The sequence below is a fragment of the Dipodomys spectabilis genome, unplaced genomic scaffold, assembly GCF_019054845.1.
Source record: "Dipodomys spectabilis isolate Male_0828 unplaced genomic scaffold, ASM1905484v1 ptg000069l, whole genome shotgun sequence".
Classification (NCBI taxonomy): Eukaryota; Metazoa; Chordata; class Mammalia; order Rodentia; family Heteromyidae; genus Dipodomys; species Dipodomys spectabilis.
The window spans coordinates 1,164,028-1,187,568 of NW_024870746.1; the positions used below are offsets into that span (position 1 = coordinate 1,164,028).

Genomic DNA, 23,541 nt, shown 5'->3' on the forward strand with positions numbered 1-23,541 from the left:
CCATCTCTACCCTCATGCCTATAGGTGAAAGGATAGTGAGAGCAAGCTAAGCTCCAGCAACTTTTATTTTCATGAGTGGAATTTGGTGGTCAGCTGTTGGGCTCTGTGCCCAGGACCGTGACTGCTGCCTGGCGCCCACTCTCTATACAGTCATTGACAGCAACTCCGTTATAGGAGGCTCCAGCCAGAGTTAGGGGCAACTTCCGAGCAGTCAGGAATTGAATGGCTGACTCTGGAAGGAAAGGATCAAAGGAATGTTATAGCTAGGGTCCGATTTACTTAGCCTTCCTCTGCCCAATTGCATTCCCGACTTACCCAGTTTTTGCCAGTGGCCTAATGTGTACTGGGGTATGCAGTGCTGATGAGAGAGAAGATGCAGAGAAATTCATTACTGATTTCGCAAGCCTTTGTTGACACCATAAATATCACCAGTCCCTCCTTTTAAGTTCTACAGTGGGGAACTGATGGAAATTCATCTCAACTCACTTTGTGTAGATGGACCAAACAATGACTTGGTGGATCCTTCAGGCCTAATTGTCTGGCAGCTGCTTCCTGTGCCTGCTGTTGGAACAGCTCCTGAGATAAGACATAGCCACTAGCCTCCAGCTTCTGTAACCAGGAACCTCCCAACATGACCTAGGAAGAGAATATAGCACTGACCAGCCTGGTCTTGTCTACACTGGGGCACAGAGGAAATCGCACTAAGCAAAGTGTCCTCACAGTTACTCTGAGGCCAGAGGGTTTCCCGTCTTGCTCTGGGAATGCAACTGAGTCATACACAATTCCTAGGACACTTGAGTCTTCTGAGGATGGCACCAGATGTCCAAATCCCTGGAAAGAAAAAAATCAGAAGGGAAGGGTTCCAGCTGAGCCCCTGTCTCCCATTCCCTTCAGTATCATACCTGGACAGGTAGATGTGCTCCTTGGTACTGCAGATTGACTACGGCTACAGACACAGCAGTGATAGTACTCAGGACATGAGCCAGTGGTGCAGCCTCGGCAGGAAGCAGCTTGCTGAGCACTGGAGTTCAGACGGGACTGATTGAAGATACATTCCTATAGTTTTTTCAGCTATCTTGGGGATTACACTCATACAGGGATGACTACTTCAGGGGTCTTGTTGGCCACAAGAAGCTATTGCTTCTTAATGATTGGAGAGGTGATGGCATTACACATTACCTGAAGCTGGAAGGGCACTAATAATGTAGTCAGCCTCCAGACTGCTGTCCCCTAGATACACCTGAGAGGATGAGGATATTTGAGAAAGGCAGTAATAATGAGAACTTTATAAGTGGGACTTGCTTCCTCACTGTTAGTTTCCTAAATATCCAATTGATAGGAAAGGGTGTTGATAAGGTTGAAGAGAATGAATATTATGTACACAAAAATCATTAGTAGTTTGGAATGTTCAGTCAGGTTCTTTCCCTATCCTTGAGCCAAACCAGTACCACTACTACCTTCAGACTTGTACCTCGCGGTCTTTGAGGAAGGTGCACAAATAAGGTCTAAGAACCTTGAGCACCCCTTAGTAACTTCTAAAGGCCTAAAAACTGAGGAACTAGTGCTATCAGCCCTGGCCTGATTAAACCACTTGACCAGAAACAGAGTGACAGGTTCATTACCCTCCAGAGGGTTCTCCTACCTTCCAGCGCCCTTCTGCCTGGAGGCTGAGCCCACTGACTGGCTGACCTCTGAGAACACTGACCCCTCTACCAGTCAGATGGGTATCAAGAGCCTGAGGCAACATCTCCATCCCTCCACGAAGTGACCACTGGCTCCAGCGTTCAGCCCGGGCCTGGCGAATAAGTGCTGAGTCTGGCTGTTGGCTCCGGCCTGCAGAGAAGGGAGTAAAGAACATCAAGATGGGCTGGGAAGGTGGCTCAGTGGTAGAGCGCTTGCCTTGCATGCCTGAGGCCCTTGGTTCGATTCCTCAGCACCACATAAGCAAAAAAGAAAAAAGCCAGAAGTGGCGCTTTGGCTCAAGTGGTAGAGTGCTAGCCTTGAGCTGAAGAGTTGAGGGACAGCGCCCAGGCCGAGTTCAGGCCCCATGACCGGAACCCTCCCCCCCCCAAAAAAAGAACATCAAGATGATGTCACTCATCCTAACCCACCCCCACCAGTCCAGACCCTCAATTTGGCAGACCTTAATATCTTTAAACCAATCTTCTCCTTACCGGCCCCCAGCAGCAGCCCCAGTATTATGGAACGATGGGTTTGCTCAGCTTGGAAAAGACTGGGAAAGCAGGACCTGATGCTAAGCTCACGGCTGTTGCCTGCAAACACTCCACGGCAGAGACTGTCCATGGCTAGAGATGCCACCTTAAGGGTGAGACTGAGAGGTCAAGGAATAAACTACACAGATTACCATTGCCCCTGGTTGGTAGGGAATGCTGATGGGGAGAGGGCTTAAGGTGGGGGTATTTCTAATCTTAATAAAATAATAAGAAAGAGGTGAAAGTATTTGCATTAAGTCTCAACACTAACTTCTGGAGATTTCAGCGATCTGAAGAGTTGAAGAGGGCACATGAAATAATACAAAAGAACCCTGGGGGTAAGTTCGAGGAAGGGGTTTTGCAACTAGTTTAAGGGGAGAGGTTTGACGCCTCTAGTGTCACCTCAGGTCCAAGGCGGCGCTGGGCAAAACTGTGCACAGTCTCATCAGGCTCTTTGCCCCTGGGCTTCATCAAATCCCTCAGCCCAGCCCAAAACAGAGGTTTGGTGAAGGGGGGTGAAGGGCGGAGTAGCCCCCTGCATTGGAGGAAGGCATAATGAAGAGAAAATTACTTTCCCAACTCCCGGGTGTCATTTTCATTCATTTGGCCCCCTTTTGCTGGGAAGGCTGACTGACATGGAGATGAAGAAATGGAAAGGATTTAAGAATGGGTGTAATGTAAATGGAAGGTCCTGTTACCTGAGGCCAGTGGGTAGGGGGTGCAGGGCGCCATCAACATACAGAAATCTGTTCTGGGCCGCTGGATGGTCTCCCCGGACAGGCAACACTTCTGAGTCCAAGCCAAGCTCAGAAACCTGCTCTCCACACGTCCTCGGGAAGAGGAGAAACTAAGGAAAGATCTGAACCACATACTTCCTCCCTGCAACTCTACCCCACTTAGTAGAAGTCCTTTGGGCAAACTTCCCTACAAACTTCACAAGTCACTCACCAGGAGCAAGGTCTGGGCGCCCAGGGCTCCTGCAGGCCTAATTCCCCGAGGTCCAAGTTCAAATATTGCGCCATCAGGCCCTCGAATGGAGCGGATCCAGCCTCCTAAACGCTTGCTGCCCTCCACTAGAACCACCTGGCGATAAAGGGGAGACACTGCACCATCATCTGTAGTGGAGGGAATAGGTGCGTTCCTCGGACTAGAATCCATCCGGCTTTTGCTGGAAATGGAAGAGTATTAAAGGATGCTACTACCTATAGTACGGGTAGGGTACTCACCTTAGGGGGACAGGGGGCTCGACTCAGATGGTAGCTGGCAGCCAGGCCACTGATGCCTCCACCAAGCACCACCACGGTCCGGCCCATTGCAAAGCTTGGAGAAAGAGCAGGAGACAAACCATCAGATCACACAGTATCCTGAGCTTCAGAAGGGAGCTCCGCGTTCCACACGCCCGCCTCCCTCGCCACCCACTTATTTAGGGGAAGCTAAGGCAGAGTGAGTAATTGCTGGTGGATAAATACGTTCTTCACCCAGGGGCCAGCACACACCCACAAGCTAGGGAAAAGAGAAAATGAGGGGAAAGGAAGTAGAAGCCAAGACCTGGTTCCAGAGCTCGCAGATAAGGGCCACGCCCACGCTATCTGGCTCTGCCAGGATGAGGAGGTCGGCAGCAACCTAAAATTCTGAGAAGTTGCGTTTCCCGGGCCACCAGAGGGTAACAAGCCCTTCCGGCCCACTACTCCTGCCCCCAGCCCTTTCGGCCACTGTGACTCGCCGTCCGCTCTATTCCAGCGGCACGTGCCAGAGTCTTTCCTTCCTGCTTCTGGATTGGTGGGTCCTGAAAGGTCCCGGATCACATTCACCAATGAAAGTGCTGAACTGGCAGTGACCCTACGAGGCGGAGCCAATGTAAGGCTAGGGGTAAAAATCTTGAAAGCAGATTAACTACTTTGCTGCTGAGTTGGAGTTAATCGGTGCAGCCTTCACTGTCTTGCCAGTTGCCTGAATGCAAGACTGAATCTGGCAGTCTGCATTCCCCAGCTCGTTTCCCAGGCCCAGCCAGGGTTAGAGCCCGGGTGTGTGTGTTTGGGGGGGGGGGGGGTGGAGGAAGGGCCCGGGTGAGCTTTGGTTGTGGGGAGAGCAGATCGGGACACTGGAGGCCAGTCCGCGGGGAGGCTGCTCCATAAACAGCTCCTTGATGTTAGCAACAGACTGGCCTACGGGAGCCAGGGACGCCCGGCAACGTACTCAGTGTTTGTCAACATGGATTCTCGGGTGTTGCGCCCTCAAGGGGCAGCCCCCATCTCCGGCAAAACCCAGCACACCTGTCTTGCACTCTAGTTTCTGCGTTCCGCAGCTTCACGACTCTCAAAGTTAGCCTTCCTTCTCCCCCACAATACTAAATCGTCACTGTTTGGGCATCCTATGTGTCGGCGTCGACACCACTCCCCACTCCCCCCCACTCCCTCCGCCCCCCCCCCCCCCCGCGAATGTGAGAGCGCCCCTACTTGCTCAGAGATGGAACCAGGTCCTAGAAAGACTCCACTAGACCCAGTTCTGTTCTGCAATTCCTGAGCACAAATACAAATAACATCATTTTTTCTTAACAAATTTATTCACAAAAAAGTGAGATTGCAGACGGCCTGGGGGCTGTACACGGCAGGGCCTGGTGATCTCTGTACATGGGGTTGGGAGACAAGGGAGCCTCCAGGTAGGTTACTTTTTAATAAAAAAAATAATGAGAGCTACAACCACCTCCTCCCCCTCCCCGATTAAAAAGACACAAAAATAGACGTCTCTGAGGTAAATGGGGAGCCTTGGGGTTTAAGGGTGTTGAGAGGGTTTCACAGGTGCCAGGGCTTAAAGGGGATGATGTCACAGGCACCGGGGTGGCTCCTGCATCAGTTGGTAGAACAGCACGTAGCCCTCACTGGATGCCACCTGATTTTCACTGACAGGGGAGACACTAGAAAGAGATAGGAAAGAGGCTGTGGTCATCAATGTATATTCCTTTCTTTCCTCAGGATGCAACTTCAGACGAAGTGATCAGGAGAGACCACCACCTCTCCTTTACTCTGCACTCCTGGTGCTAACCATCAAAGGGGGAGGAGTCAGGGCTGCAGGGAAGTTGATTGGGAGGCTGTTCTCACCGTGAGTCATTGTAGACATGCCAACCAGTCTGGCACCGGCACAGGGCTGTGTAGTGACCATAATGGACACTGCCCGAGTGGTTGCAAAGAGCATATAGTTGGTATACAGGGCTTCCTGTGGGGTTAGAGGTGATCAATTGCCACAATCAGAATTATCGGTCCTCCCTCCCCCCTCTCCCCCCCTTTCCTGAGGCTCTTTAGGACTTAACCACCAGACTCACCGGCTTTGTCACTGGCAAAGTCCCCTAGGCTCAGTCGCTGCAGTGGGAAGTCTACACCTACTGAACTTTTCTTGATGGAGCCTCGGGAAGTGGAAAACCGATTCAGATCTAATTCCTGGTTAAGGAACACTTAGGAGGTAAAGTGTCTCTATAAATATTATCTCTTCCTTTCCCCCAACACATACTAGGAGATGGTAGGGAAAAATAAGGTGGCTGCCTTTTCTAAGGAAAACTCAATGAAGGTGAGAAAGAATATATGGGAGTTCTCTTCAGAAAAATAAGAATTTGAAGCCAGGCACCAGTGTTTCACACCTGTAATCCTAGCTACTCAGGAGGCTGAGATCTGAGGATTGAGGTCCAAAGCCAGGCGGGGTAGGAAAGTCTGTGAAACTCTTATCTCAAATTAACCTCCAGAAAACTGGAAGTGGCACTATGGCTCAAGTGGTAGAGCACTAGTCTTGAGCTGAAGAGCTGAGGGACAACACCCAGGCCCAGATTTCAAGCCCCATGACCAACTAAAGGGGCGGGGGGGGGGGGGTGATTTGAAGATTAGGATATGGAGCACAAGGATTCTGGGGAATCTTTGTACTGTCAACTTTTTGGTGCTTCGTGTTTTCTGTCGACATCGGTCACATACCTAAATAAATACCGAGTAGAGTTAAGTCTCCAGCAGAAATCCAGACACAAAACTGTTCCCTATTCTGAGAAAACATGCATAACCTTTTATTTATATAGGGTTCCCCCCAGGTCTCCCACCCTTACTGTATCCTTTGTGAACCTCCACATACTGGGGCATTCTCCGATTCTAGCTCTTCTTCCTTGGTGAAAAGGCTGAAACAATCCCGTAGAGACACTTTGCCCCCAGCAAATCCTTTCTGGGGGGGTGGGGGGGAAGGGTAAGTAAGAGTCAGCATATTCTGAATTTCCAACTCTTCTTAATCAACCCAGGCTTCATTTCTTTTTTTTTTTTATTTGGGGGGGGGGGGTCCAGTCGTGGGGTCTGAACTCTAGGCCTGGGCGCTGTCCCTCAGCTCTTCAGCTCAAGGCTAGCGCTCTACCCCAGGCTTCATTTCTAATCTAGAGACCCACCCATCCACACTCTGGGGGTTGGTAAGGTTTGGTCATATAACCTATGTTCCTTTTACCCCAGAATCCTCTAGAATCCCACCTTGGGGATGGGCAGTGACAGGTCACAAAAAACCTCGAAGGTCGTGGAGCGATACCCACAGGCCTGGCACTTGAGACAGCTTTTCAACTGGCCCACAAACAAGTCTAGACAGAAGCAAAAGAATAGAGGAAAAGTCATTACTGGATGCCAAAGATGCTTTTTGGGAATCCTGTTCTCTTTCCATCCCTTTGGTTGACATTCCTTTCTCAACAAAACTTCTACCAAACACTTGATACCATTTCACAATCATCATCCATTCTTTTTCCTATTCTTGATAGCATTATTTTTTATCTCCCAAACCTACACACACACACACACACACACACACTTTCCCCATTGCATACCCACAATCTTGCTGTCTTCTCGCTCCAGGTAACGCTTCCACATTAAGTTGGCTCGGTCATCGTCACTACCACCGATCAAGTGAAAGAAGGAGCACTCATGAAACACAGAACTGGGCACCTCCCAATACCACTGAAAAGATCAGTACCTCTATCCCACTCGCCCAAACCCCCCTGCCCTTTTTTTTTTTTTTTGCAGAGCTAAGGACTGAACTTAGGACTTCCACTGAGGTAAACTACCAAATCCCCTTCTCTAAATTTATTTATTTCTCTCTCTCTCTCTCTCTTTCTTGTCCTGGGACTTGAACTCAGAGCTCGGGCACTATCCCTGAGCCTCTCTGTGCTCAAGGCTAGCACTCTACCACTTGAGCCACAGTGCCACTTCCAGCTTTTTCTGCTTATGTGGTACTGAGGAATTGAACCCAGGGCTTCATGCAGGCAAGGCAAGCACTCTATCACTAAGCTACATTCCCAATCCCCCTTCAAAGGAGTAATGTTTCAGGGAATCTTCTAGGAAAATTCAAAGTGAGAGAAAAAGGGATATACACAGGGAAGAACATACTGTTTCTCCACTTGGCTTCAAGCCTTTTTTATGTACTTTACTGCACATTAATTATCCCTCTCCCTTGATTTGATAAAATTCTTAACACTATCTTCTGCCTCCATCTGTACACTCCAGCTTCCCTCCTCCCTCCTTGCTTTCTTCAACTTCTATGCTGCTTCTCAAACCAGTTTCTATGCTCAAGTGTTTCCATAGACCCTACATCTCCAAAGGATGACTGGGAAAAAAGGGATAGGGACCAACTCTTACCTTAACTCGGGTTCTTCTAGCAGAGCCCCTCCTCGGCGAGGTGGAGAAGGAGCTGGACAATTGGTCAGAATTGGTGGAGCCCGGCGGCCTCGTCGGTTGATTTCAAGATGTAGCCGCTCCATGAGGAGCTTCAGGAACTCTTGGGCATCCTGCTGGCTATAGCCAGACAGATAATATAGACAACTGTCCCCTTCCTAGTCCATAAACACTGTCCTCTGCTCAGATATGGGTCCCTGCCTCCTAGCTGGAAAACACCTCCAGCTCAGAACAATGCTACCGGGGCTCCTTCTTGGCCCTACCCCAAGACATTAACAAGAGAGAAATCTTATATGCTCCAGCTCTCCCACCTGTATCCAGAGAAGGAGGGAACATATTTCTGGAAGACCGCTCGGAATCGAGTAGGATTCACAGCTTCACAGGAGTCAGGGTGCCAGAGAGCACCAATCACATCTGCAAAAGCTGTTGGGGTGGGAATGGGGAAGGGAAACAAGGTTAACGTCTGTAAGTCAAGCAAGAGGAAGCTCAGTGGTAAACAACATCTAGAAAAGGAGACACTAGGAAAATGTCTATCAGATAGAACAGTTTGGGGCCAAAAGCACAGGCAGATGCACCTGCAAGGGGTTGTGGGATAGGCAACAGGGGAGCAGGAATTTCCAACCCACCTTCAGTAAGCTCTTGGGCTCGGCCTCCTCCAGGCACTTCTTGCCGGTAGTCTCTTCTCAGACAAAAATCTCGAAGAGGCCGAGTGCTGCTCAAACACTGTAGCACAGCATTCAGGAAGCACTGATAAGCAGTGGAGACACTGCAGTTATCTCTCCAGACAAGTGCCCAGGGATCCTCTCCCTCCACATGCCTTCCCCAAATACAGAGTTTCTCCCTATCCCAGCACCATTTCATATTCCTTTTAGAAAGGAAGGCCAGGGAAATGGCTTACTGTGTTTCCTAGGTTTCGGAGACCAACATGACCAGAGCCTAGAAGCAGTGTGTGATGAGCCTGAAAGGTCAGAGCACAGTCAGCAGGTTCCCATATATCCTACCATATCCCATATATCCTAACATGCTGACCACTACCTCCCCAACCCCATATCTGCCCAAACTCTACCCATTTTCCCTCACTGGTCTTCCTACCTCGCTGGTCATGAGCAGTAAGCCCATCACAGCTGAGTGTACCACCGATTCAGCCATGGCTGTCACACCTATCCCCCACTTACTCCTCTGCCCAGCTAGCCTGCGTTGAAGCTCCTGGGGCAACTCCCCAAGCACTGGCATGGTTGCCCAGCTACTACCCACCCCCACCTTGCTGCCCCCAAAGCCCCGTCCAGCCCCCGTGGCCCTTTCTTGCACCCTCTCCTGCTGGCTGCAACTGCGATCAGCCTAGCTCACTTAGCTCAGGAAATGGGCAACCACATTAGCTCAGATGTTCTAAGCCCTCCCCTCTTCAGCTCCAGAGATTAATTAGATCTAGGCAGAGTCCTAGGAGAGAAGGTACAGTAAGCAAAAGGAAGGGCCTGGGAGACCCAAAGAATTCTAAATAGTTAGACTAATCCGCTAGGGACTGAAATGGCCCACCCAGATGGGGCCTCACAGACAACCCAAAAAAAGTAAGGGAGAGAGAAGACAGATACTGGTGTAATGAGGAGCTGAGAAAGGAGGACAGAAAAGCCATTATGATGTCAAGAAAACTGGAGGCATGGAGGTACACGAACATGGAAAAGCATGTGTGCTGACAAGTCCTCACCATCTTGTCATCAGAGTAGAAAGGCTCAGAAGGCCGGGCAGTTATCATGTGGAAGGAGCCATGAGAAGGAGGGGGCTCTGTCCGTATGCTGAGCAGGGTAGGGGGTCCAGGAAAGCCCCCAAGACGACGAAGAGAAGTACTACGTCTCAAAGTGGGTGGCTCAGGTCGGAGTGCTAATCGACTCAGTGCAGCCCCGAGCTCTCCAGTGCCACGGTGCCCTCCCAAGGCAATCCCCATTGGTCGCAGGTCCCCACTGCTCACAGACTTGGAACGGGCTAAGTTGGTCCGGGATGGGAGAGGCAGAGCCACTGTTGGGGGTGGCGAGCCAGGCAGGGGAACCCCATGATCTGCCCGAAGGGGCCCTCTGGGACGCGGGCATGAGGTCCGTCCCCGTCCAAGCTCCAGTTTCTTGAGCCGTTCATCAGGGGGACCTGGCCGGGGAGGCAGAGGTCGTAACATGGGGTTTGGCCCAGGAGCTGGGCTGCGGCGCTCCTTGCTGTGGGCCCTGGGAGCAAATGGTAGCTTGGATCCCACTCGAGGCTGGACATTGATAGGTGGCTCTCGGGTCCGGCCCAGGCGGTGCTCGGAGGCCTGGGGCATTGTGGACACTGCAGGTTGGAACCGAGAAAAGAGAGGGTCAGCATTTGAGTTCTGGAAGGAAATAAGACCCTGGACCAACCACACTAGCTCTATGTGTTCTGAAGAGAAGAGAATGTCAAGTCAGTCACTGTTTCTCTAGTATCTATTTCCACAAAGAAAATAGTTTTTCTTGAATAAATGAACGATAGTAGCTAATGACTTTGACCCTTTCTAACCACCCCCCATTTCCTTCCTGTAGAATTACTGAAAAGCCAGTGGTAATTCCCATCTAACCCATTTTTTTAAATGTATAAACTCGTAACCAGGCCGGCTAGTCAAGTAGGATGTGCCCTGGACTTGTGGTCAAACAGAAGTGTAGATGCAAGGATAACAACCCAAAAGGCAGTATTTAAATCTCAAAGCACTGGCCCTATGGGCTGCAAATGAAGGGGACCAAATGGATAATTTGCAATCCATTCCCTCCCCCACCTCCGAGCTCCTGCGTGGTGTTGGGGCTCAGGGGGGCAACAGCCAGGGATAGAGACGCATAATTCCTTGACCCCTTATCTCTGCACCTCTCCCACCACAGCAAGGTTTTACCCGGATCCGCCCCCCTCGAGGGCAGTAAGGCCAAAGCCACTGATTGGCTACGGGGTCCCGCGGCTTATTCCCGGCGGTGTGGGAACGCCGTCCCTCCAGCCCAGCTCCCAGGCCCTACCGGCCCCGCGAGCCTTTGCTTTTACGAAGAAGCCCTCTGGGATCTGGAGCAGTCCTCCTTCGGCTCACCCACCCCACCCTGCCCCAGTACCCCGGCCCATACCTGTCCCCCGGCGAGGTGGCAGGGGAGGCCAGGCTCCCGCTCAGGGCCACCCCCTCCTGCCCCCGTGCAGCCCCCCCGCGGGCCGGGCTGCAGCTTTAGCCGCAGCTTTTGCCCTGATCGCTCCCGCCGCAAGGGCCGCCGCCATCTTTGTTGGTCCCGCCCGGCCACTGGCCACCGGCTTCACGGTCTGTCAAAGCGCCTGCGCACCCACGCTCAGAGTCCTCCCACCCGCCTCCAGGGCGCTTGCGTGAGCCCGCCCCCACGGCTCCACGGCCGACACCATGGAAACGCAGCCAACTTTAGAACCGCTAGTTCCCAGCCCTGCCCAGGGTGGTCTTTAAACCAAGGCTCCAAAGCAAATCTTTGAGGACTGGGCTCCTGACGACGGTCCTGTGGCACATAGAGCTGGAGATCTGACAACTGAAGAATGGCTGAGAGGTTCGCAGCATAGATCCTTCACAGCCGGTTGGGATGCCAGTGCGACAAGCTGCAGGCCTAAGTCCTGCCTGCAGCCCCGTGGAGAGCAGAACAGGGAGGACCCCTCAAGGGTAGGAAATGCTTGACCTACCAAACTATTGTTCAAGCTCCGAACAGACTCAAACTGTAGGGTTTAGCTCACTACTGAAGTGCAAAAGCAGATGGCAGCACCAGCACAGACAGCAATCAGATTTTCTTTCTTTGCCCAGTTCCTCACCAGAGCATCCAGTTTTTTCCTTCCTCCCAACCAATACAGTCCATGTGGCTCCAGCTTTATTTAGCCTGCTCACCAAGTTAACAGCCACCAATGAGAACCACAGTCATGACAGGAAGCAGCTTTTATTGATGGGTTGACTCCAGAAACCAAAAAGGGCTATGCACTCATTGTCAGTTATACCTATGCCTCCAAGACTGAGGACCTTGGGGGAAGGGATATAAACTGCCTCTTGGTGTTTCAAGACTCAAGTCTTTCTCCACTCTGTGCATCCTAACTTAGAAACTTAGTGGCAACATTTGTTGGGTTTTAACCACAGCAATGTCTGCTGCAGATTCTACTAGAAGCTACCAGAAATGGAGGGGTGTAAGGGGAGGCAGTCTAAAGAGTAAGAAAAGTGATGCACAAGAAAACAGAACATAGCCTGAGGGACAAAGGTTCTTTTGTCCTGCCTCAGTAACTTGATCCTTCATTGGTTGCATTTCTCTTTGTGCTGGATCACGCCCTTCTGAATCAGATCAGGGATTTCCACTGCCAGCCATGGACCCAGCTGCAACACAAGGGAGAGCCTATTACCACCCCATCAATGCCTCTTGTTGTTCCATCAGAAATTCCTTCCTGGAGAGATTCTGAGAGAACATGTCCGAGGAACAACATTTTATTCCTGTTTAATCTTACCTACTTTTCTTTTACTGCTCAGGACCTGAACCCTCTCTCTACATCTCATGCATCAAATACACAAAACTTACCCCAAGGGCCATGAGATGAGCTAGTCCAAATTTGGGTACATTTCTGGCCCACAAAGGTTTGAAGTGATCAGTCAGGCATATTTTGCCACCCCTATGAGAAGGACAAGAGGAAGATGTTGACATGAAAATTTTACCATAATGCCCAATAGTCTTTGAAAGCACAGGAAGATTAGTAGAGATCAAAAGAAGAGGTCCAGTGCTGGTAACTCATGCCTGTAAGGGAAGTAAAAAAAGAACCCAGAAAATACTTATCAAAATTTTGTGTCTGCTAAATTAGGTGGAGCCCAGGCATTCTATTCACTGCAGACAAGCCCCTACTTACCTTTCTTCTGAAAGTTGGGATAAACACGCTAAGAAAGGTGAGATCTGAGGATTGTGGTTCAAAGCCAACCCAGGCAGGAAAGTCTGTGAGATTGTTATTTCCTGTTAACCATCAGAAAATTGGAAGTGGCACTGTGGCTCAAAGTAGTAAAGGGCTAGCCATGAGTGAAAATGCTCAGGGACAGTGCCCAGGCCCTGAGTTCAAGCCCATGACTGGAAAACAAACAAACAAACCACAACAAAAAAAGCTAAGTAGAAAGTCAGTGTCAGGTTTGGTAGAGGGAGGCCAGCATACTTTGGGAAAATTTTCTGCCTCGAGCTATTCCCTGAGGTTCTTTCTCATCTATTCAGTCCTACCTGTACATCTTTGCTGTTTTCCCATCCAGCTCAGGTACTGCAATTTCTGGAGCAGTAGTGGGATATGTGATAGGAATCTGGAGGAATTACAAAGCCTTCATAAAACAGAGAATCAGAACAGAAAGGAACTAATCTAATCAAACACACATTTCTTTGGTGAACTAAAATGTTTAGCAAACTCCCCAAACAATACGTACATGCCAGCATTCTGGACATAGAAATTAGTAATTTAACTTTTGCTGGCTTCAAATCTCAGCTTGCCCCTTCCATTTTTAAAGTTTTCTTTGGACTCATCAAGAAAGGGTAGCTGGTTAACAATCACCTAATTTATCCCATTCTACTAACCTTCACATTTCCCACTCCATCACACTCACGTCAAACTCGATGTTAAACTCATATTTGAGGAGGTCATGGATGTACCAGCACTTTCCAAACCACCTGTAACAAAGACCAAACCTTACTCCAATTATCCCATTCTCATCATTCTTTTTTTTTTTTTTTTGTCGGTCGTGAGGCTTGAACTCTGGGCCTGGGCGCTGTCCCTCAGCTCTTCAGCTCAAGGCGAGCGCTCTACCACTTGAGCTACAGCGCCACTTCCGGTTTTCTGGTGGTTTATTGGAGATAGGAGTCTCACGGTCTCTCCTGCCCGGGCTGGCTTTGAACTGCGATCCTCAGATCTCAGCCTCCTGAGTAGCTAGGATTACAGGCGTGAGCCACCAGCGCCCGGCCATTCTCATCATTCTTAAATGACATCTTAGTTTAGGCCTCCAAACTGAAAGAGTTATGGGGTAGCTCTGGAGCTATGAAAGTAGATGTAATAACACAATGCATGGCAGCTCTGGCCATGGGCTTTGGGATGCCAAATTGCTAAAGCCAGGTAAGAGTCCCATCTCACAACTTCCAAGAGGGTCTGCCTACCGGGTTCCTTCCTTGTTGGACTCCAGTCGAAACCAATCATTGTCTGCATTCTTGTTGTTCTCCACATACTGAAAGCAAAAAAAAATGAGATCTTTGAGGATGGAATCAGGACCAAGGGAAGCCACTCCCTTTGAAAGAAAAGTGTTATTACTTTCTTTCTTTTTTGTCGGTCATGGGGCCTGAACTTTGGGCCTGGGCACTGTCCCTCAGCTCTTCAGCTCAAGGCTAGTCCTCTACCATTTGAGCTGCAGCGCCACTTCCGGCTTTTTTTCTGCTTATGTGGTGCTGAGGAATCGAACCCAGGGCCTCAACCACTGAGCCACCTTCCCAGCCCAAGTGTTATTACTTTCTTTCTTAGTGTGTTTACCTAACTTTCTGATGTAAGCAAAGCAGAAGAAAAGGTTACACTGGTAAGTTGGGGCTTGTCTGCAGTGAATAGAATGCCTGGGTTCCACCCAACTTAGTAGACACAAAATTTTGGTAAGTGTTTTCTAGGTTCTTTTCTTACTTCCCTTAGTGTTTGCACTGATCCCATAATTCACTTTATATTTATTCCCTTCCTGGAGAACCCCTGATGGTGCTGGCTTCTATTAGCACCCATGAACTAATAATTCCCAAGTATTTATCTTTAGTTCAGATCTTCTATCAGAACTTAATGTTTGAGTATTTAACTGTGTGTTCAAACTTTTGCCTTAGTTTAACAGATAACTAAAACACAGCACTTCCACCTGGAATTTATACTATTCTTCACACCCCCTTGTCTTTTTGCATTTTCAATCTCGGGTGGTTGTGTCACCCAACCCAAAAGCTTGGCAATAATCTTTCATACTCCTTCTCTTTTACCCTACAAATTCTTCATGATATTCTGTTGATTCTTCTGTAACTCTTCTCTGTCCTCATTACAACTGCCTCGTTTACACAATCATCTTGCACTTGGATTAATGACAGGCTCTTAGCTTGTCTCCAACCTTCAAGCTTTTCTACCTGTTGATTATATTTTTCTCTCTAATGCCACTGTGAATGATTTAAACACAAATCTTAACCATTCCTCAGCTTAAAATCCTTGAAAGACATCTCAAGCTTCAAAGTAATACTCAAGTGCTCAAATCTCCATCCCCTCCCCCAGTATAATTTACTACTCCCTGCCTCACACTTAATGCTTTAGCAACTTTGTACTTGTTTCTTTATACACACCACACTGGTGCTAGTTTACATGCCTTTGCTGGTGTCTTGGTGCCTTGAGTATCCTCCTCCTACTCTCTCTCTCTCTCTTGCCAGTCCTGGAGCTTGAACTCAGGGGCCTGAGCACTGTCCCTGAACTTCTTTTAGCGCAAGGCTAGCTCTCTACCACTTGAGCCACAGTGCCACTTCCGGCTTTTTTCTTTTTCCTTATGTGGGGCTGAGGAATCGAACCTAGGGCCTCATGCATGCAAGGCAAGCACTCTACCGCTGAGCCACCTTCCCAGCCCCTCTATTTTTATATCAGGCTAATTTATGTTTATCCTTAATTCTCAAGTGTAACTACTTCCAGTAAGCCTTCCTGACCAAACACAAGCTGGTCTAAGTATCTCTTTATGCTCTCCAAACACCCTATTTCACTCCTTCCAATATAAAATTAAAAATTACAACCCTAACATGCGGCTCTCTCATGAAGGGCGAAGTAGGGGGCAGAGATGCGCTAGTACTTAGGACCTTAAGGAGTACTTTAAACCAACTCCCATACATCCACTACAGCAAACACCTGGGGCCCAAAAGACACGTCACCTTCCAGGGAGATGTAACCCTAAAACACTGCTGGTTTTGCCTACAAGGTAGAGCCGCTGGTATACTTCTACCTGAATTCTGCCTCCTCCCCATCACTACTATTCCACAATCCCCCCCAGCCCCACTAGCGTTTCAAGTCTTTACATTTGTTACATTTAAAAACCGGAAGCGGCTTCCGCCCGGAGACTATTCCTGAGGACACCCGATTCCCCGCAGCTCCTTTTGCAACGCAGTTGACTATGGAGCACAACTGACCCGGATAAGGGACTGGTATTCCTCCTTGAGTCGCTGCACCCACAATTCCCGATCTCGAGGTCCGGCGTTAGTCTTCAGCACTGGGATTTCAGACACGACCCGTCGGGTGGCCTCATCCGCCATCTTTTTCCAGGGCAAAAAGAAATGCGGAAGTGGCGTTGCTAGCGACATACACTCAGGGCGCAGCCATTTTTACTGTGGGAAGGTGCAGCGTTCCGTCGTTTGAAAGCTTCAGAGGATGTTCTCTATTTTCTGGAAGCAGAGGCAGATTTGCCACCTGCTTGTGTGTGCATGGGGAAGAACAGAAGGGAAACAGATTGTTCGGTTCTGAATATGGCATCTATCATTAAATCTCCAGAGAGGTGATTCATAGAGTAACTTCCGTTCATGCTCAGAGAAGCAATCGCAGAAAATCCCATCACCAAAACAACTCAAGTGGCTCACGCTCCAATCTCCAATTAACTACCAAGAAGCCGGACGTGGCTTTGTGCCTCAAGTGGAAAAGCACTAGCCTTGAGCACAGATTCTGACTTCAAGCTTCAGGACCGGCCACAAAAAGAGAAAAGAGGGAAAGAGAAAGAGAGAGGGGAGGAGGGAGGGAGGGGCGGGAGAAGAGAGAGAAATTGGCGGGCGGGGGGGGGGGGGGAGGGGGGGAGGGAGAGGGTTCCAAACTAGATCCTTGTATTATATTAAGTTGTACAAAAGGGTTTGCAATTCCATAATTCAGGTAATGCAGTACAATGCTTCTTGGACAATGTAATGTCACTCCTTCCTTCTCTTTCCCCCATTTTCCTCCTCCTGTCCCTGCTCACAAGTTGCATAGTTCATTTTTTACATAATGTATGTGTCTATGAATACAATGACTACATTTCTTCCCTCTATTCAAGTGACCCACTTTTTGAGGAGGAATTATTTTATCCAGGAAGGAATCATGTCATTCCATTAAGGAAGTTCCCATCCATTCCTTGTATGTTGAAAATTCTTAAAGCCAGCCAGGGCAGGAAGGTTGTAAGACCCTTATCTCCAGTTAACCATCATAAAACCGGAAGTGGTCTTGTGGCTCAAAGTGGTAGAGCACTAGCCTTGAGCTCAGGGACAGGGTCCAGGCCCTGAGCTCAAGCCCCATGACTGATGCCCCTCTCACCCTTCCCCCCCCCAAAAAAAGTCCCAAACAGGTGTGTTTAATGCTTTTTCCTTTTTAATGCTCTTTTTTTTTTTTTTGTCGGCCGTGGGGCTTGAACTCTGGGCCTGGGCGCTGTCCCTCAGCTCTTCAGCTCAAGGCGAGCGTTCTACCACTTGAGCTACAGTGCCACTTCCAGTTTCCTGGTGGTTTATTGGAGATAGGAGTCTCACGGTCTCTCCTGCCCGGGCTGGCTTTGAACCGCAATCCTCAGATCTCAGCCTCCTGAGTAGCTAGGATTACAGGCGTGAGCCACCAGCGCCCGGCCTTTTTAATGCTTTTTTGAGATGATCGTATAGGTTTTGTCATTCATCAGGATGTTACATACATCTCTTTCATTAAAAACAGTGGCTATTGAGCCTATGAGTGTTGCTCAAATGTACCTGCCTACCAAGTACAAGATATCAAGTTTAAGCCCACTAAATAAATAAAACTAAGCAAATAAAAAGATATTAGGTACACCTAAGTCAAAGCTTTCTATTACTTCTTCTGAAAATTATCTCCCAGGAAAAAGATTTCATTTTAGGTGTGGCCATGAGGTATGGTACAGAGAAGAGATTTGGAATGTGGCTTTACAATTTATTTGTCACAACACTTTGTGTAGTTACTCTGTGCATTTTCTCACCTATAAAAAGAAAATAATTCTTTTTTTGGGGGGGGAGGGGTCGGTCGTGGGGCCTGGGCGCTGTCCCTCAGCTCTTCAGCTCAAGGCTAGCGCTCTACCACTTGAGCCACAGCGCCACTTCCGGCTTTTTTCTTTTTGCTTATGTGGTGCTGAGGAATCAAACCCAGGGCCTCATGCATGCAAGGCAAGCGCTCTACCACTGAGCCACCTTCCCAGCCCAAGAAGAAAGTAATTCTTATGGGATTACTGTAACTGTATATGCAATGCCATAACATATATAATAGGATTTGGGGATGACATTCAAATAAATAAATGGCAGTAGGTTAGTGTTTTTTTTTTTTTTTTTTGCCAGTCCTGGAGCTTGAACTCAGAGCCTGGGTGATATCTCTGAGTTTCTTTTGCTCAAGGGTAGCAGGCTGCCACTGAAACCACAGCTCTACTTCTGGCTTTTTTTTTTTTTTTTTTAATTTATTGGAGGTAAGAGTCCCATCAACTTTCCTGTGTAAGCTGGCTTCAAACCATGATCCTCAGATCTCAGCCTACTGAAGGTAGGCTAGGTTCACAGATGTAAGCCAGGAATGCAAATTTTTCCTAGAAAAACATGTGTTTTTTTTTTTTGTTTGTTTTGGTCATTTTTTTTTTTGGTCGGTCATGGGGCTTGAACTCTGGGCTTTGGCGCTGTCCCTGCACTCTTCAGCTCAAGGCAAGCACTCTACCGTTTGAGCTACAGTGCCACTTCCTGTTTTGGTTATTTTGTAGGTAGCCCAAATTGGTCTTGAATTCACTGTGTAGTCCATTCTGGCTTCAAACTCATGATGCTCTGTCCTGTGCTTCCTGAGTGCTGTGGTTATGGAGTGTGTTCCATATGCCTAGCTAAGAGTGTTTAAATAGTGGGTTTAGCTTGCTGTTTTTTAAGTAATTCTCAAAGGAGATCAGAAGGGAAAATTAAAAATACTAAAGAGCTAAGGTTCACTTTTTTTTCCAGAGGAAGAGTTCAATTATATGTTTATGATATTCTCATTGTTTGGTGAAGTAGAACATGTAAAACCCTCTGAAAATAGTTGAGTCTCATTATCAATCATCATGGGAAAGGCAGCAGCTGGGACTGAAGAAGAAATAAATACTGTATTAAAGAAATTAGCCACTGAGCCCCTCTATCAGTTGATGAGAACCCAATTTTGGAATTATTTTTGTTGTTGTTAATGTCTTTCATTATCCTGGAGACTTCAACAAAGAATTATTGTAAATTATAGGTTAGTCTTTGTTATGCTATGGGAATTGGATTCCCAATGCTATGAGAATTAGAATCACTTGGTAAAGAAAACAATAGTAACTAAAATTTATAGAGTGTTTTACTAAGGATTAGGCACTGTTTTACATTTTAAATAGAGTAGCTGATTGAATACTTGTAACAGCTCCAGTGTGGATACTTTCACTATTATTATTGTTTGTCAGTTGTGGGGCTTGAACTCAGGGCCTGAGCACTGTCCCTGAGCTCTTTTGCTCAAGGCTAGCACTTAGAGACACAGCATCACTTCCAGTTTTCTGGTGGTTAATTGGAGAATAAGAGTCTCACAGGAACTTTCTGCCTGGGCTGGCTTTGAACTGTTATCGTCAGATCTCAGCCTTCTGAATAGCTAAGATTACAAGTATGAGCCACCAGTACCTGGCTTACTTTTATTATCTCAATTGCATTTCAAACAACTGAAGCACCTTGAGGTTCAAATAGAAGAACACCTATCACTCAGTAACTAAATGACAGCCTGGTATTCAATTCCAAGTATACTTTGGCTTTAAAAGTTACATCCTTAATCAATTAATATGCCTTTCTACCATCTCCAAGCCATTATGAAATAAACAGTAGGGATGTGAGTGGTTAGGGGGGTTGAGTGCAGAGTAATCGATACTGAATCTGTTTCTAAAAACACAAGGAGAGACTAGTAGCAAGCACAGTGAAGCACATGTATGAAAAGTTCAACTCCCTGTCTTTAAGGCTGACCTGTGCATGGGACTCTCTGAGGGATTAATATCATCTACAGATACTTTGAAACTATGGACACTGTGTTTAATTTTTTTTTTTTTTTTTTGGGGTCCGGTCGTGGGCCTGAACTCTGGGCCTGGGCGCTGTCCCTCAGCTCTTCAGCTCAAGGCTAGCGCTCTACCACTTGAGCCACAGCACCACTTCCGGCTTTTTTGTTTTTGCTTATGTGGTGCTGAGGAATCGAACCCAGGGCCTCAGGCATGCAAGGCAAGCGCTCTACCACTGAGCCACCTTCCCAACCCTGTGTTTAATTTTTATTTTCCTGTTTCTTTGCTTTTTTTTTTTTTTTTTTGTACTGGTGCTGGTACTTGAACTCAGGACCTGGGCAATGTCTGTGAGTTTTTTTGCTCAAGGCTAGTGCTCTACCACTTGAACTCAAGGTTTGAGCAAAAAAGCCTCAGGGACAGTGTCCAAGCCGAGTCCAAGTCCCAGGACTGGCAGACACTCAAAAAAATTATACTTTAGGGCTAGGTATGGTGGCTCACACCTCTAGCTACATGGGAAGCATGCCTGTGATTCCAGTAACATGGAAGGCCAAAGTAGGATTGTGGTCTGAGGCTACTAAGGGCAAATTATGGCACACTACTGAAAAATAACTAAAACAAGCAAAACAGTGTAGGTGTGGCTCAAAAGGTTGAATGCCTGCTCTGTAAGCTCCAGACCCCAAGTTTAAACCCCAGTATAAAAACAAAAACTGCCAGGACTCTTAGTGTTTTAAATGAATTTAGAGTCATGGGCATGGACATATAGAATTCCAGAAATCAAACTTTTTTTTTTGGTCAGTCGTGGGGCTTGAACTCTGGGCTTGGGCGCTATCCCTGCGCTCTTCAGCTCAAGGGGAGCGCTCTACCGCTTGAGCCACAGTGCCACTTCGGTTTTCTAGTGGTTTATTGGAAATAAGAGTCTCAGGGACTTTCCTGCCTGGGCTGGCTTTGAACCATGATCCTCACATCTCAGCCTCCTCAGTAGTTAGAATTACAGGCGTTAGCCACCGGCGCCCGACAAATCAGAACTATTAAGTTGCATCCTCTTCACATAATCTGAGAAAACCAAAATAATGCAAATATTTGTATTTTCAAAGAGGAAAGTACTTCATCTTGAATTCTGGAAACCAAAAACTAAGGTTACTGATTCTTAGTAAAATACTAAATGGTTATTAAAAAACAATTAGTAAAAAAAAGATCTAGAAGCTAATCCAACTGTTCATTATAATTTAGTCCTCTAAGTTGTAATCTTTTTGCTTCTTTAGGACTTTCTCAAGTTATCTTTTACTCAGCAGAGAATATTCCTTCTACTCCCCTCCTAGCTCTGGATTAAAAACAAAAACAAGCTGCGCGCTGGTGGCTCATGCCTGGAATCCTAGCTACTCAGGAGGTTGAGATCTGAGGATTGCGGTTCAAAGCCAGCCCGGGCAGGAGAGACCGTGAGACTCCTATCTCCAATAAACCACCAGGAAACCGAAGTGGCACTGTAGCTCAAGTGGTAGAGAGCTTGCCTTTTGAGCTGAAGAGCTGAGGGACAGCGCCCAGGGCCAGAGTTCAAGCCCCATGACCCACAAAAAAAAAAAAAAAAAAAAAAAACCAGTGACTCGAATATTATCCACATGAGGGCAGTAGAGAGCTTGCTACTTTGTTGAAACTTGGTGAATGTTATGTATTTATTTATTTTTATTTTTTGGGTCCGGTCATATTTATAAAATGAATATTAAGTAATGTTTACCAAGCACTAACATCTGTGGTAACATTTTTTTGTTGGTTGTGGGCCTTAAGCTCAGGGCCTGGGCACTGTCCCTGAGCTTTTTTTTCTGAAGGCTAATGCTCTTTTTTTTGGGGGGGGGCGGTTGTGGGGTCTGAACTCTGGACCTGAGTGCTATCCCCTCAACCACTTGAGCCACAGCGTCCCTTCTGGCTTTTTCTGCTTATGTGGTGCTGAGGAATCAAACCCAGGGCCTCATGCACACAAGGCAAGCACTCTACCGAGTCATCTTCCCAGCCCATCTACTTCTTAGAGCCACAGCTTCACTTCTGGTTTTTGAGTGGTTAATTGGAGGTAAGAGTTTCATGGGGACTCTTCTGTCTCGGCTGGCTTAGAACCTTGATCTTCAGATCTCAGCTTCCTGAACAGCTAGGGTTACAGGCATGAGCCACCAGGACCCAGCTGTAACATTTCACATACATTACTTAATATAATCATTAGAACAATGATCTAACTGGGTGTCGGTGGCTCAGGCCTGTAATACTAACTACTCAGAAGGCTGAAATCTGAGGACTGAAATTAAAAGCCACTCCAGGCTGAAAACTCCATAAAGCTCTTATCTCCTAAGTAGAAAAAAAAATTAAAGTGGGAGTGTAGTTCAAGTCAACCTAGAGTGAAAAGCCAACCAAGAGTGTGAGGCCTTGAGCACCAGTATAAGCGTGTACGTGTGCACACAAAAGAAACAGTGATCAAGAGGTGTTACATTTCCCTTTTTACAGGTGAGAAAAACTTAGGTTAAGAAAATTGCCATGTCATATTAGTGAGGGGCAGAGCTGGAGTTGAGGACGTTTGGATGGCAGATTATTAGGATTCAGCAAATGAATGTGTCTTCTGTTTCTATTCAGGCACCAGGATACACCAACAGGGATTATAGCTAGGTTTGAACCCAGAGATTATAAGTAGGTATGAATTCAGAGGCTTCATACTGGATGTGGAGGTGATAGTATGACACCTGGTTTCAAAATTAGTAATTGGAGGAGTTAAGGTTAGTGGGAACCAAGAAGTAGATCAAAATGGCAGGTGCTGGTGATGTAGTTCAGTAGTATACTGTGAGACCCTCAGTGGATTGACAATAGGATATACATATATATATGTATATGTATATATATATTTGTGGTACAGGATTTAAACTGAAGATCTCATGTTTACTAGGCAGGGACTTTAGTAAGCATGAGCCATTCCGCCAACCTAGATTTAAATATATATAAGCTTTTTTGGGGGGAGGTACTGGGATCAAACTCAGTTTGGAGCATACCGGCCAAGTATTCTACCAATTGAGACACACCTCTAGCCCCAACATGGAACACTTTTTCATTTATTTAAATTTTATTATTTAGTTATAGTACAAAGAGGTTACAATTCTACAAGTCAGGCTATGAGTACAATGTATCTTGATCAGTGTCACCCCTTCCATTATTCTCCATTTCTCCTTTCCATCCCTACTCTCAAGTTTATAGCATATAACATTTCTTTTTTTGGGGGGTGGGGGGAGGTCCGGTTGTGGGGCCTGATCTCTGGGCCTGGGTGCTGTCCCTCAGCTCTTCAGCTCAAGGCTAGTACTCTACCACTTGAGCCACAGCGCTACTTCTGGCTTTTTTCTTTTTGCTTATGTGGTGCTGAGGAATCAAATCCAGGGCCTCATGCATGCAAGGCAAGTGCTCTACCACTGAGCCACCTTCCCAGCCCTATAACACTTCTTTAAGAGAATGTTTGAGGTGAGAAGATATCAATTCTGGCAAAAGAAGATATCAATTCTGGTAAAGCTGACAAGGAGCAAAGGCTTTGAAAAGCGTAATGAATCCTTTGGTTTGATCCTCAGCATCAAAAAATAAAAATGGGGGGGGGGTAGGGAAGATGAGAAGGGATGAGAAGGGGAAACAAAGAAGGAGGCAACAA

At 47.4% G+C, this 23,541-nt stretch overlaps 3 protein-coding genes across 11 annotated transcripts; all 3 read right to left on the minus strand.

Moving 5' to 3' along the window:
* Window positions 1-49: 49 nt before the first annotated feature.
* On the minus strand, window positions 50-3,939 carry Ppox (protoporphyrinogen oxidase). Of its 5 annotated transcripts, none has more exons than XM_042681416.1 (13): window positions 3,762-3,939; window positions 3,440-3,533; window positions 3,162-3,296; window positions 2,912-3,027; window positions 2,616-2,748; window positions 2,175-2,319; window positions 1,643-1,833; window positions 1,180-1,240; window positions 903-1,021; window positions 721-831; window positions 487-636; window positions 316-358; window positions 50-232 (listed from the first exon to the last, which is right to left on the minus strand). In XM_042681416.1, the coding sequence occupies exons 2-13, from the start codon at window positions 3,524-3,526 to the stop codon at window positions 90-92; spliced, it is 1,434 nt and encodes a 477-aa protein (XP_042537350.1). In that variant the 5' UTR covers window positions 3,527-3,533; window positions 3,762-3,939; the 3' UTR covers window positions 50-89. The 5 variants fall into 5 exon arrangements, with proteins under 5 accessions (XP_042537350.1, XP_042537351.1, XP_042537352.1 ...); XM_042681417.1 differs by lacking the exon at window positions 3,762-3,939 and adding an exon at window positions 3,633-3,718 and having other exon boundaries at window positions 3,440-3,534; XM_042681418.1 differs by lacking the exon at window positions 3,762-3,939 and having other exon boundaries at window positions 2,912-3,043; window positions 3,440-3,530.
* An 824-nt stretch (window positions 3,940-4,763) lies between these two features.
* On the minus strand, window positions 4,764-11,164 carry Usp21 (ubiquitin specific peptidase 21). 5 transcript variants are annotated; one of them, XM_042681411.1, is made up of 13 exons: window positions 10,990-11,162; window positions 9,591-10,198; window positions 8,787-8,846; window positions 8,515-8,635; window positions 8,200-8,311; window positions 7,853-8,008; window positions 7,045-7,109; window positions 6,701-6,804; window positions 6,321-6,407; window positions 6,091-6,169; window positions 5,533-5,640; window positions 5,312-5,426; window positions 4,764-5,127 (listed from the first exon to the last, which is right to left on the minus strand). In XM_042681411.1, the coding sequence occupies exons 2-13, from the start codon at window positions 10,188-10,190 to the stop codon at window positions 5,037-5,039; spliced, it is 1,698 nt and encodes a 565-aa protein (XP_042537345.1). In that variant the 5' UTR covers window positions 10,191-10,198; window positions 10,990-11,162; the 3' UTR covers window positions 4,764-5,036. The 5 variants fall into 5 exon arrangements, with proteins under 5 accessions (XP_042537345.1, XP_042537347.1, XP_042537344.1 ...); XM_042681413.1 differs by having other exon boundaries at window positions 8,515-8,611; window positions 9,591-10,211; XM_042681410.1 differs by having other exon boundaries at window positions 9,591-10,211.
* Window positions 11,165-11,789: 625 nt separating this feature from the next.
* On the minus strand, window positions 11,790-16,240 carry Ufc1 (ubiquitin-fold modifier conjugating enzyme 1). Its single transcript, XM_042681441.1, has 6 exons — window positions 16,045-16,240; window positions 14,026-14,093; window positions 13,482-13,545; window positions 13,108-13,184; window positions 12,430-12,520; window positions 11,790-12,230 (listed from the first exon to the last, which is right to left on the minus strand). The coding sequence occupies exons 1-6, from the start codon at window positions 16,213-16,215 to the stop codon at window positions 12,150-12,152; spliced, it is 552 nt and encodes a 183-aa protein (XP_042537375.1). The 5' UTR covers window positions 16,216-16,240; the 3' UTR covers window positions 11,790-12,149.
* Between the last annotated feature and the right edge of the window lie 7,301 nt (window positions 16,241-23,541).